This window comes from Malaclemys terrapin, chromosome 2 (assembly GCF_027887155.1).
Source record: "Malaclemys terrapin pileata isolate rMalTer1 chromosome 2, rMalTer1.hap1, whole genome shotgun sequence".
NCBI classification, from domain to species: Eukaryota; Metazoa; Chordata; order Testudines; family Emydidae; genus Malaclemys; species Malaclemys terrapin.
In genome coordinates this window covers 201,280,659-201,294,436 of record NC_071506.1, presented here as the reverse complement: position 1 = coordinate 201,294,436, position 13,778 = coordinate 201,280,659, and the positions used below count along the sequence as shown (strand labels likewise).

The window sequence follows — 13,778 nt, the reverse complement described above, 5'->3', positions numbered from 1 at the left end:
AGCCACCACCTGCTGCCCTAGAGAGGGAATTTTTTTAAAATATATTAATGAAATTACAGCTACTGGGGAATGTGTTGAAATCAAAAGTTATGTGTTCACAGTCACAGTGTGATTATCGAGCTGCAGTTGCGTTCCAGCTTTAGTGACTTTCCCCATACAAATGATGTATTGAAGCCAATGAAAGTTTCAGCTATGAAAATGAGGTGGGGTGTGTGTGTGTGTGTGTTTGTGTGTCTGTGTAATTCACTTGCTTTCTCCTGCTAAACCAGAAAAAATCATGTAGAAATATATGGTAGTGCCAGATTTCAGATCTTATCTCACCATTTTTATATTTCCCCGAGGTAGCTGTTTTGGGAGAGGAAAGAGCAGTCTGCTTTTCGTTAGTATGAGCTTTCAGGAACATAATGTTATTTTGAAACTACGTACTTGCTACATTCCTAAATGCTCTGAAAACCAGGCTATGGTTCTTGGAAGTCTAAAGTTCTCATCAGTGAGCTAATGCGTACAAGGAATAAATCCATGAGCACCATACAATATGCTGTAGAATAGTGCATGTCCACACCCAGTCTGACTGAACCTCCTCTTTATCCAAATATGGGGATGTCCAGAGAGGAGGCAGCCTGGCTTGCAGGAAAGAGCAAAAGCTGGGAATTGGGATTTTTGTAATCTGAATTTGCTGTGTGATCTTGGGCCAATCAGTTCACCTCTCCTGTGCCCCATCCACAAATATAACTAAAGATACAGACCTAGCTTTGTTTTTAGGGTTTACTAGATAATTTTGGTATGGACCTTTAAATATTCAGTGCTGTATCAGTAAGCAGAGTAATGTAGAGCTATTAGTAGTACTGACAGGGCCCCGTTGTGCTGGGCACTGTACAAACATACAATGAAGAGATGGTCCTTGGCCCCAAAAGTTTACAATCTAACTGTGGGTATGTCTATACTGCAATCATGGTGTATTATGGAAGGTCATATAGACATACCTGAGCTAACTTTAATCTAGCTCTCTTGGATACCAGTAGCTGTAAAACCATGGCAATGTTGGCTTCAGCATGGGCTAGCCACATCCATATTTACCCAGGATTCCAAGTGGTTTTGTACATACCATTTGTGTGCGTGTGTATGCACTAAGTATTGTTAACTAGAGGGTTTGTGATTGTGATTACGTTTTTAACTGATAAACACTGATAAAACCCCATTGATTTTAGAACAATGAAATTGGTGTTTATCCAATAAACAACAAAAAAGGTTATTTGTCTATACTGAGCAGTAATGTGGACTATGGGGTTGTGATTTCTAAAGCACACTGACATGTTGCGCATTAATTGGTTCATATACACTCTACTTGTGTGCACAAAAAATTCCCTAGTGTGCTTTAATTCAGTGCTGTTTGAAACAGTACTATGTTAAAGCGCACTAAGGAATATTACAAAGAGATTACTCATTGCAGTATATATTGTAATATGTGCTATAATATACATTGCTCATTACAGTATAAACAAAGACGGAGCCCTGAATCCCCCCATTTTTTGGACATCTACATACAACTCAAAAATAAACTGAAAAATTAAATTAATAAACACAAAAAAACCAGAAATCCTAGTTATTTCTTCTTCTTCTTCTCTGAATCCCAGTTACACAGTTGAAACCCTGTTTATCACTGTGGTTTTGATGTCCACTGAAACTTTTTGGATTTTTTTATAGGCTGTGATTTGTCAGCAGTTCTTTTCAAGAACTGTGTCTTTTGATACTTTCTCAGCATAGATGTGTCATGGTGAAAAATGGTAAAGCCACAGAGCTGCTTGTGGCCCAGAGTTTTGTTAACAAATAATTGAAATTAGAGCTGTACAAGTGATTAAAAGAGTAACATAAATGAAGCTGATTTGACTTAAGGGCTTTGGAGCGTTTTCCTCGAATTTGGCTGTCATCAAAATTTCCAAGTTTCCTTTTAGAAATCAGAATCACTTGGGGTTTAATGGGAACCTGAGGCATGTGCCATGAGTGTATGATTCAAGTGCCAGGAATGAAATGTTCAGCTGGACCAAAGTGGAGGATCAAAGTGAGATTATATCCGAGAACAGTATCAGAGGCGTAGCCGTGTTAGTCTGGATCTGTAAAAAGCAACAGAGTGTCCTGCGGCACCTTTAAGACTGACAGATGTATTGGAGCATAAGCTTTCGTGGGTGAATGCCCACTTCGTCGGATGCATATCCGAGAACAGTAATCTTTCTAATGTACTTGGGCACATTTTTCAAAGCATCATTACATAGTTATGTCCCAGAAAAATACATGTGGTATCTGAAGAGAGAATTGCTTTCTTGCTGTGTTTTGAATGTAAGTATCCTCTAGGAGATCTTTTTAGTGTCTCTGTAAGAATGAGTAGAAAGAGGAGAACATGTGGTGTAATTAATAGCCGGGCAGGATTCACTCTATCAGCTTTAATTAAAGACAAGTGGGTATGTGAAATATATTTCCCTGGGGCTATGCTGAGGGAATATCCACACATAATTATATCCACACACATAATTAATCTGGCTGCTGGAAGCCACAATTTCATCACTGAAAGAAAGCAGAAAGAGACCTCAATGAACAATAAGGGCACACTTCAACATCCACTGAAGTCAATGGAAATATTTCCAGTGACTTCAAAGGGCATTGGATTGGACCCTCAAGGTTCATGTTAATGTTTTGAAGTCATTAAGAACTTGATTTTTCCATATTGCATTAGTAGGGCTGGAAGAAATATAGGTTTTATCCCATTACCTGTACTGTTAATTGGTATGTGTTTACACAGGTGGTTGGGTACATTCTAGTAAGATTGGTGATTTGGTTGGGAATTTGTGTTTTGCTGTTATAATATGGATTTATTCCGTATAGTCTCCTTTTACTTTCTTAGATGTGTATACAGTGTGCCTGTATGTTCATGCAATATTGTTTTAAGAGATATTATATATGTGGTGTTTATTAAAACTCCATTAGCTATGCAGGTTTGGGCACTCTTATTATTTAACATTTTGTATACACTATAGCACCATAGGCATTCATGGTGATCTACAGAAAAAGTAAAGGAATGGTCCCTGCCTCAAAGAGCTTACAGCCTCAGCTTAGGGTACTGTAACTGGACTCTGCAGGGGATACTTGTAGGGGTTGGTAGCGAACCAACCGTTGCAGATCTTATTGGAGGTTTGGATGTACAGTAGAGTATGCTGTATGAATGCCCATCCACCCAGGTCCCTAATGGTTGTGGGTATGAGCTGATATTTTGTTAGCTTGGCTAGAGTCTAAACTCTGACTGATTTTTAGGAGGTTTCTGGGTTCCAGTCAAAGGATTTGCAAAGCACTAATGCTTGCCTTGAAACCGATGTTGAATAGGCTACTTGGAATGCTGGGTTGGTGCACTGACTCTTCACCTCTGGAGAGCTAATCACATCACATAGCTACATAATTTGTCATTATTGGCAGCCCCTATTCAGAAAAGACCTCTTGCCACTTGCTGGTCAGGACTGGAAACTTGGCCTGTCTCTAAGCTTTGCTTGCATGTGCTCAAGGGAGTGTATTTATTTTCTCAATTTCATATGCATCAAATTCATAACTAATATTTTAATTAGATAGACAAATATTTCTCTTGAATGTTTATGAAAATCTGGAATGTTTGCCATTTCTTTACATATACATATTCAGAAGTCTGGTTTCAGAAAACTATATTAAATAGTACGGTAAAGAGTGTTTAGTCCTACCTTTTCACAGAAAACAGAATTCAGGCTCCATATGATCTGTGTCAAGGTGGTGTGAATTTGGTAGCCTTGGTTTAATGCCGAAGGGAAAGCAATCCATATTAAGGAGCTGTCCCTCCAAATATAAGTAGTGTGGCACAGTTTAGTACAACTGGCAAGTCTTTTTTGTAGTAAAGCCAAGAACTTGGTGGTTAAGGAAGTTGAATCACCCCCCTCTCTTTCCAGAGGCGGTTTTTCTGCCAGGCTAAGGTCGATTTCAGGGCAGTGTGTGAAAGATGAAATTTCCAGCACTGCACTTGCGAAGACTTCAGATTTGTAGCCCTGTCTGTCCACTTATTTTCCCAGCATGACCAAAACAAAGTTTTCTCTTTTTGATGGGAGGGGTCAGCATTACAGATGTGCTGCCTCTGCATCTGACAGGTTTCAAATAGAGATGACCCAGACCCAAAGCCCTGGATCTGAAAGCCCCTGAATATCACAGAATTTATGGTTTGGTTCCATATGTTTCATTGTTAATGTCAGGTCCTTAGATTCCACCCAAATGGCCTGATTGATTTATTTTCTTAAGTGCAAATTTTGATTCCATTGAAGTTAGTAGCAAACTCTCTGTAGGTTTCAGTAGAACAAGGATTTAGACCATGAAGCCCTATTTCATAGCTTTATAACTGTTTTGATCCTCCACCTAATTCTGGTAGAATGTATCAATTAATTTTTGGCAATGAAAAGAATGGGTTGCCTGTAGATGCCAGCTACCTTTCCCAGCATCATCTTCATATAAGTTCTGAATGTGCTGTTCTCTTTCTTGCTACTTAACTGTGCACATATGCGTTATTGAGATGGTCACAGGCAAATAATTCTCTTGTTCATTTACTTTTACAGAGACGAGTCAAAGATGTGATATCCCCAATTGTGTTTGAAGCGGCATACAGTCTGGGGGAACATGTGATGGGAAAGGAGGAGAAGGAACTACCTGCTCTTAAGCCCATTCTCCGCTGGAAGAAGGGAGAGAAGATAGCGCAGAGAAATCAGGTCAGGCCTTGATGGTTCTCCCCTCCCCCCCTTTGCCATGACTCTGTTCCAAGTAAAGGAAAGAGATGTTATCTATTCTGAATTGGCCACAGAATTAAACATAGGAAGTGATCGCTGATCTAGAAGTGTTACTATTGTCAAAGCGTTTCTTATTGCCCAAATCATTCAGATTTTAGGTTGTGCTGGGTAAGTGTATGCTGCTGGAGAGACATTTGTCCACGCTACGGTCTTTTAATTTTTTTAATTTCCTAGTGTTGCTAGTATCAGGGCAGCTCTACCATGTTGTGTAGACCTGCTCTGAGTGACTTTAGGTAATCCGCCCCCATTCCAGCCCCTTCATGCTGCGTAAAAGAGATGGAATGGTGAAAAGGGGCTCTAAAAGTCCTGGTTCTTGCCAGGGGAGGATTTCCACCCTTTCACAGGCAGCACAGAAGACAGCTGTAAGGCTGCTCTCTGAAAACCCCCTAACAAGCCGTAAGAGTTGAGGGGCGTGTCTGGAGTGAGGCTGCATGTGGCAGCCCTGTCAGGACATACCAGGGAGGCTGTAATTTAGACACAACTTCAGAGCTGTCTAAGTTATGCCAGGGGATCTTCAGCCCTCAAAGCAGCCGGGGATTGGGAGGGTGCAAAGATCATTTAAAGCTGCTGTAGGCCCTCTCCCCTTGGACTGTGTGTTCTGTGCTATACCTGCTGGAGGAGCAGCACCGTATCGCCTCTGTAGTGCATAGAACACTGGCAGCCACTATTTGCTCCCCACAACTATCCCTACCTGTGCTGCACTGGTTTGACAATGGTGGGACTTCCTTCAGAAAAAGTCACGTGTAGCCATATTTTGGTAGGGCCCAATCCTTCTCCCATTCGGTGCCACTGGACTTTTTACATTAGCCTCACTGGGAACAAGAGAAGCCCCTTAGTTTTCAAATACTCTTTCTTTAGACAGCTAAGATCCTTTAAATACATCTTCATATAGTTATACTCTGAATGATCTGGCATTTATCATGAATGTAAAGCATTTGTTTTATCAGGAAGCCTCTCAGCATTCTAGGCATTTAACAATGGATTGTCAGATCTGGCTTTAACCTGTGTTGGAAAGTTTATCACAAACTATATATTCAGCGATGGATTGTCATGCATAATGTTTCCTTCTAACTAATAATAATGGTGATATGTTTTTGAAGTTTTCATGGTGCTCAAATCTACAGGCCCCTGAGTTGAAAGGCATTCAACTAAAAGTTAACTGAAACTAAAATATTCCAAGATACGTTCTTTAGTACACATAAATGTGTGTTTTGACTTGATCTTCCATTTCACCTTTAGCGCTTGTATTTATGAATATGCAGTATTCAGATAGGTGCATTTTACTTTGAAAAGTTAATTTAAAAAAATTGAATTAAATCCAACGTTATTTAGAAATATTTTTCTAAAGGGGCTTTGCATGGCCAATTATATGCATATTGTACTCTTGCAGATATAAGGTGGGAATTAGTTGCATAGCGGAGAGCTCTTACACATACAGTATGGCTGAAAACTGAATCATTTATTTAAGTTATGTCAGAGAAAAACACAGTTCTTCCTTTTTTGGTTGGGTACAGCAAAGTCAGATATACTTTATTCTCTTAGGGTACGTCTATATTTACCTCCAGGTCCGGCGGTAAGCAATCGATCTTCTGGGATCGATTTATTGTGTCATGTCTAGACACGATAAATCGATTCCGGATCGATCCCGGAAGTGCTCGCCGTCGACGCCGGTACTCCTGCTTCGCGAGAGGAGTACGCGGAGTCGACGGGGGAGCCTGCCTGCCGCGTGTGGACCCGCGGTAAGTTCGAACTAAGATACTTCGACTTCAGCTACGTTATTCACGTAGCTGAAGTTGCGTATCTTAGTTCGAAGTGGGGGGTTAGTGTGGACTAGCCCTTAAGCAATTGCGTAAAGGGAGAGAGTGCAATAGGACTCAGGGTCTCCCCCTCCTAGGCAGGTCTCTCAACAGGTAAACAATTACAGCAAGCATTTATACCTTTTGTTACAGACAATAATAAGCAACAGCTGCATTTTGTTTATACATAGGTCATCTTGATATTTTATTTTTCTTACTTATTTAGACTTTAGTCTACCATGTTGGCTACACATTATCTACACAAGGTCGCAACAACTTCTTACACAGTTCTTTCCCATTCGCCTTACACAATTCTCGCTTCTACAAATCTCGCGTTATTAGGGTTACAGTTAGCCTGACTCTTGCTAACAAAGGCTGTTTGAATTTGAAATTTCCTTCCAATTCCTGTCAGGCCTTGCTCTGCTTCCACAATTACATTTTTTTTAAACCTGTATTTAACTTGAGAAGGTCAGGTCTAACCCGGGTGGGAGGGGGCTGGGATGTAGTGTCAGATCAGTATTAAAATAGCTAGATATAGAGATTATGAAGCACAGAGAGAAAATATTTTGAGAATTTTCCTAACTTGTTTTCTGCTGCAAATTGGATGGGGAAGAAAGAGCTAGTTTAACAGTCCCTTCTCATGTGCCTTCCAGATGTTGGATCTCTTAATTGAGGAAGACAAAGATTTGAAGTTAGAGTGATCTCAGCTGATAAATGGGGCTGAGTTTCAGATCTGCTATGTCAGTTTCAGTGATAAAATCCTGCTGAATAGCCTCTAGGAATAGCAGTGTAACTTAAAAAAATTGTATCATGTCCCAATTACAAATGATCTTTGAAAACAAAGTAGGATAATAGTAAGGGTAATATCAAACTAATCTAATGAAGGGACCTACTTTTTCAAGGGAACTTGTGACTTTGGGTTCCCCAACTTTTGGGAGTCCAACTGTTTAATGCTTAAAGAGTGGGTCATGCCTGAGACTAGAAGGATCTATGTTGGGTACTTATGTGGCCGGCATTACTATAAATTAAGATTGCGAGGCACTCAGATACTAATGTATTTATCCTTGCAACTCCCCATCAAGGAAGGCGAGAAGTACTCTTATGTCCATTTTGCAGATGGGAAATTGAGACACAGAGAGACTCAGTGACTAGTCCAAGGTCTCCCAGGAAGTCTGTGGCAGAATAGGGACTGGTCATCTGAGTTCCAGGCTAATACCCTCAGCATCCTTCCTCACTATACAGGCTGCAGAACTCTGTTCCACTCTTATTGTTGCAGAGCTCTCAATCAAAGGTTCCTTTTGCTCCAGGAGCCTCTCCCCTTGCTCAATTAAAAATATTTTCCCCTTGGTTGGGTGGGATTCCTAAAGCAATCAGTCCCACCCACCTCTAATTATCTGATTTTGCACTGTTCTATAGACATGGTTTTCAGTGGTCAGTATCCAACTTAAACTGGCAGTGACTGGGCACTGTCCATGCCAGGAAAACTAAAAAGGACTCCACCCTGAGTATGTACTGGCTCAGGCTGAGATTGAATTGTCCTGTTCTTTTCTGAATGGAAAAAAAGGGAAAGATTCCAGTTCAAAGCTGAATTTGACCAGCAAGTCTCCAGTTGTATTGTAACTTTGAAATATCTGGCATTAGTTAACGAACTTAAATAATAATTAGTGGAGGCTACTGACTGGAGCACATGACATGGATATTTTGGTAATCTTATTCTCATGTAATGATGGGCAAGGCCAGTGGTTTTCCATTGTTGGGCCCTCCTCCCATTTATCAATATAAAAAGGGCAACATGCTTGAGATTCCATGATCCAGCCTGTTCATGACCCCCAGGTTGAACAGTCATGGACTAGACCCGTAGTTCTCAACCTATTTACCATTGTGGGCCACATCCAATACTACCTGTATGGCCCTGAGGATGTCATATGGGCCACAACATTGGGCTGATTGGGCCACAAGTTGGGAACCACTGGGCTAGACCAAGCACAATAGCCTTCATGCTCAGCAATACTATGTGTGTATGCAGGGAGACAAAAACATGATCTCATCATATTAGGGTACAGGATTTAAATCACCTAGAGCTTTACAATTTTTCCAGGGCATCGTGGGAAGAATCAGCTGAACCTTATCTGGATAGCTAAAGATTTTTACTATGAGGATTTATGAGGTGATTTATTGGTGGGGGGGGGGAGAGCAATCCTTTGGGAAGGGTTAGAAGGAATTTGGCCTACTTGCGGCCCTGGGGGTGGAGTTTGAAGGATAGTTCATTGGCCAGAGCCCTTGTTTTGAGTAAGGGGGTGATCTCTGGTAACCTTATCAACATGTGCAGAGTCTTTTATTGTTTTTAATATGTTTTCTCTGTTATGATTTTACCTTAAGAATTAAATGTGCTTGTTTAGAAAGACGTGTGGTAACTTAACTATGGCAATTACACTATGTACTCTCTCTGAGGAGAGACACACAGCAGGCCTGCTTAGGCAGAATGTCTTTTGCTGGGGATATCACAGTATAAGCAAGGAACTGTGCAGTCTGGAAATAACTTCTGCACCTCTGACTGGGGTAACTAAGAACAGAAACAGAAGGAAGAAAGCAACAAAGGTTGCAGGATCTCTTCAACATGCCACTCTTCAATGCCTCAGAAAATTTCAGCTTTGACAAGCCTTCAGAATGGACAGACTAGAAACAATATTGTCCCAGATTTCACACTGCACTCAAACTCCACAAAGGTATTTTCTTTAATTTGTGTTACGGGGAAACAAGGAGAGCATATCTTTAAATCCTTTGGCTTTACTGAAGACAAGCCATAAAGATAACCATGAAAGGGTTCTGATTATGTTTGATGTAAACTTTATACTTCAGAGAACTGTGGTTTATGAAAAAGCATGTTTTTTTCCAGAAAATTCAAGAACCAGGGGAAAATGTTGAATGTTTTACAAGAGCTCTGCATACATTGGCTGAAAACTGATTTTAGGAATGCAAAACATAAATATATCAGAGGCAGGCTGGTTATTGGGTTAACAGATTATAACCTTTCACAACAGCTACAGCTGAAGAGAAATTTAACCCTAGCCACAGCTATACTGATAGCAAAGCAGTCCGAATTAGTCAAACAGAACAAAAGGCAGGAGCAATTTGAAAAAACCTGAAACTAGTTTAGAAACTGTGAACAGACACTTGAGTATTAAAAGTCATTGGCACATAATCCCTGAGGCAGGGAGAGAACTCCTAAACTAAGAGGGGCAAAGTCCAGCCTACATATATAAGGTGTGGAAAAAGTGTTATCCCAAGAGATGATGCATGTCCAGCTAGAGGTATACAGTGTGTAATGCATGAAATATGGACATTTTGCAGCTGTTTGCCACACCAAAGCAGTTGGGGAGTTGACTCATATTGCATACAGTCAAGACCATTGTTTCTGGGATCTATCACTTGTGATGACGTAGAACCTGCCTGGAGAGAGAAACTGAATATTTGTGGCAAGACTATTGGCTCAGGGGCTTACATCACAGTCATCTCAGAAGGGACATACAATCACCTTCAACCCCTTCCAGAGCTGAAGTCACCTGACACAGCTCTGGCTAGTTTGACTGCTGTATTTGGGAGGGGCAGAGCACACGTGCACACACACATGCTCACACGTGCACGCTGAAGCCAGTTTCCTTGGTTCAGGAGCTGCAGAAGCGCCCTGAAAGTTGAGGGTTCACAGGTGCCCGAACCATGGCTCCGCCCGCCCCATGCTGCACTGCTCCCCACAAGCCCCTGCCCTCATGCCATCCCTTCTTCCCGAGCCCCCACCTCATGCTGCCCCTTCTCCCCAAGGCCCCACCTCTGCACCACCTCTTCCCTCCAAGACCCCGCCCCCCGCTCCCTCCTTTCTGCCCCTCCCCCCATCGCTTGCCCTTACAACTGGTAAAAAGTGGGAGGGACATGGCCCCTTGGCCTCCCCCCCAACCCCCGGTTCTGGTGTCCCTGCCTTGGCTCACTGGCGATTTCTCTCCCCACCTGCCGTGGGTACCTGGGCTACCTGTGCTATGGGGGATGGGCTGGCTTAAAGAGGAAGACACAGCTGCTGCTGGTGGCCACTCCAGCGCCGGCTGCTGCAGCGATGTCGCTGCTCTGGTGCTGCTGTGGGCACCTCCCTGCTGCGGCTGCTACTGCTGCTGAGGGGACGCCACATGCTTCTCTTCCCCATTCCTTTTCCCATTGTCCACTACCCATCCTCCTTCCTCTGCTCACTGTCCACTACCCCATCCCATCCCCGTCTCTTCCTCCTGCCCTATCCCACTGTCTTTTCTCCCCATCCTTCTTCCCCCAGCCCCTCCCCCCTCCCCCGGGCACTCACCAGGCACTAGGATGCAGGAGGCAGCGTTCAGCTGCTGAGGCAGTGGCCCGGAGCACAGAGAAAAAGCTGCTCTGTCATGCTCCTCTGAAACTAGGCGGAGGGGAGGCAGAGCGTGGGAAGGACAGAGCCCCCCTTCCTGGCAGGCCGAGCAGAGCAAGTCCTGCAGGGCAGCTCACTGCTCGCAGAAATGGGGTTGAGGGAAGTGGCACATAACCCTGCATGACCTCCTCCTCTCACACACCTCCGCTCTGTTTGGTGGGCAATGCCCCCCAACATTCCTCCAAACTACACCCGGGGGCTAGCCCTGGAGGTATTCAGAACAGCATGGGCCAGTTCATCACAGAAACCTCTTACAAGGACAAAACCTTTGTGTTCAGAATGCATGTGATCAAAGGATCGGAGACAGACAACCTCTCAGCCTCATCATGGCAGCCATGATGGGCCTAGTGAGAAAGATGGAAGAACTTGACAGAGGATTTGATGATATTGGACTTTTGAGAAGAGATGCAGTACAAATCAACTTGAGACAATGCTGTACCATACAATGTTCAAACACCTCTACCTGAGGCACCTTGGAAGAAACTAGCTGCAGATTTATGCAGATTCCAGGTATATCATTACCTTGTTGTCGTGGACTATTATTCTAGGTATGTAGAAATAAAGTACTTGAAAGACATAACATGTTGCAGTGCTATCGAGAAACTTAAATACACTTTTGCTCACTTTGGTATTCCAGAACAACTAGTAATGGATAATAGACCACAATTTACTTCAGCAGAATTCAAATGATTCCAAAGGAAATATGATTTTGATCATATTACTAACAGCTCACATTATCCACAAGTCAATGGAGAGGCTGAGAGAGCTGTACAGGCAGCCAAGAACTTCCTGCAGCAGATCAACACCAAGAGCGGCTAATGGATATAGTTCAGCACAACTCCTGATGGGAAGACAGCTCAGAATGACAGGTTCTTTTGCAAAGTTGGATCAGTCTCCAAAGTAACCAAATCAGATAAAAAGACTAAAAGAGCTTACAAATACTTTTAGAACAGTTATCACTCAGTTAGAGACCTGCTAGGTCTAGAACCAATGACTGGGTTCATGTCAAATTGGATAGAGAAAGAGGATGGACAACTCCTGCTGTCATAAAGAAACAGAATGTGGTACTCAGATCATATGTGACTGAGAACGACAGTGGAGAGTTCAGCAGAAATTGTTGACATCTACACTATGCTCCTCGGAAACTACAATCAGCGGAGCAAACTCTATAGATGGCAGATGCAGAACAATAAAACGACGACTCAAGTATTCCAAGCCAACCACAGCCAGTCATTGCACCTAATGAACAGCCAAATGACCAAGTTGTTACATGTTTGGGTTGTGTAATTGGAAAACTAGTATGATACAGAACTGCTTAACAGACTGATATGTACAGAGTTTCAAAGACAGTGTGATAGTGTAAACATAGTAAATGGTAGGAATATAGAAATTAAAGGGGAGATGGAATGCAAAACTGTGGCAAAATGCTCAACCACTAGGTGTCACTGTGCATAAAATACTTTATTTAAATAAACTTCAGCCAGACCTGGCAGATCATTAAAGGATCTTATGATTAAGGGTAAGATTATGTCATGAAGCTCATGGAAGTCACTGATCCCATGACTTTCAGAGACCTCCGTGACATTTTCCAGCACTGGGATGGTGGGATGGAGATGTCAGCTAATGGGCGGGACCCTGGAGCTCCTTGGTGGGTGCTAGACCTCCCCCCCCCCCTCGGGCTTCAGTCCTCCCCCTGTCAACCCCATTTTGTGTCAGTTATTTTTAGTAAAAGTCAGGGACAGGTCACAGGCTTCCATGAATTTTTGTTTATTGTCCGTGACCTGTCCATGACTTTTTTTTTACTAAAAATAACTGTGTCAAAATCTTAACCTTATTTATGATCAACCCATCTGGTGTGGATAAGCAAGCTCTGTGACCAGTCCATATTTGGTCCAGAAGAACATGACAGATACATTTATGCTTATTAGTTTTCAGTTGCTAGATAGCAACTTTGTTTAGGGAGCTTTTTCCAGACAGCTGATTTCCTTGGGGAGCACCTCTTCCTCTTGTTTGTCCAGTTTTCTATCTTTTTCTTGTTGCTGTTAGATAGATATGTCCATGTTTAATATATTATTGCTTCATCAAAAGAAACAAAGCAGGGCCCTGCTGAAATCTAAAGCCAGCTTTTGTGGAAAGGAGAAATGATTACGTTTGGCTTTAGATGATATGATAAATGGTAGTATATTAGTACTGATCCTTAGGTACAGAACTTTCCTCTCAATAAATTCAATGAGCAAATTCATTTCCCTCCACCTTTCTCCAATTAGAGAAGTTCTTATGTGCTTTAGTTTAATAAAATAATTATTGCTGGCCATTTCCCCCCCATTTTCCTATGCTAATCCATTGTAAATTTGAAGCTCTTTTCTTTGTGTAACACTTCTTCATGGGAACACCTGGAGCCCCGGGTGAGCTCCCTAGCTGATTTCACCCCTCCCCGCACCCACCGCCCACGCTGTTCTGACTTGGCTGTTTTGTTTAATAGCAGGATTCTTCTGATCATTTATAGCCCCTGTGGAGTTCACTCCCCTGGATTGAATTTGCTTGAATATTTCCTAGACATATTCTCTAAATAATTTGTTCTTATTATAGCCAGTGTATGTAATTAAATCCTGGAAGGCTTTCAGGAACGTTAATTGCTTCTCTTGAGGGAATTGAATTCAGGCTTTTGCACCTGGCTCTGTGGGATATTTGATTTAATAG

General features: G+C 42.3%; 1 protein-coding gene across 1 annotated transcript in view; it reads left to right on the top strand.

Moving 5' to 3' along the window:
• Nucleotides 1–13,778, top strand: part of ITGA9 (integrin subunit alpha 9) — a 296,310-nt gene that overhangs the window by 146,046 nt on the left and 136,486 nt on the right. The window contains exon 16 of the mRNA XM_054019618.1: nucleotides 4,614–4,763. Within this exon, the coding sequence (XP_053875593.1) occupies nucleotides 4,614–4,763 (150 nt within the window). The remainder of the gene's footprint in view (nucleotides 1–4,613; nucleotides 4,764–13,778) is intronic.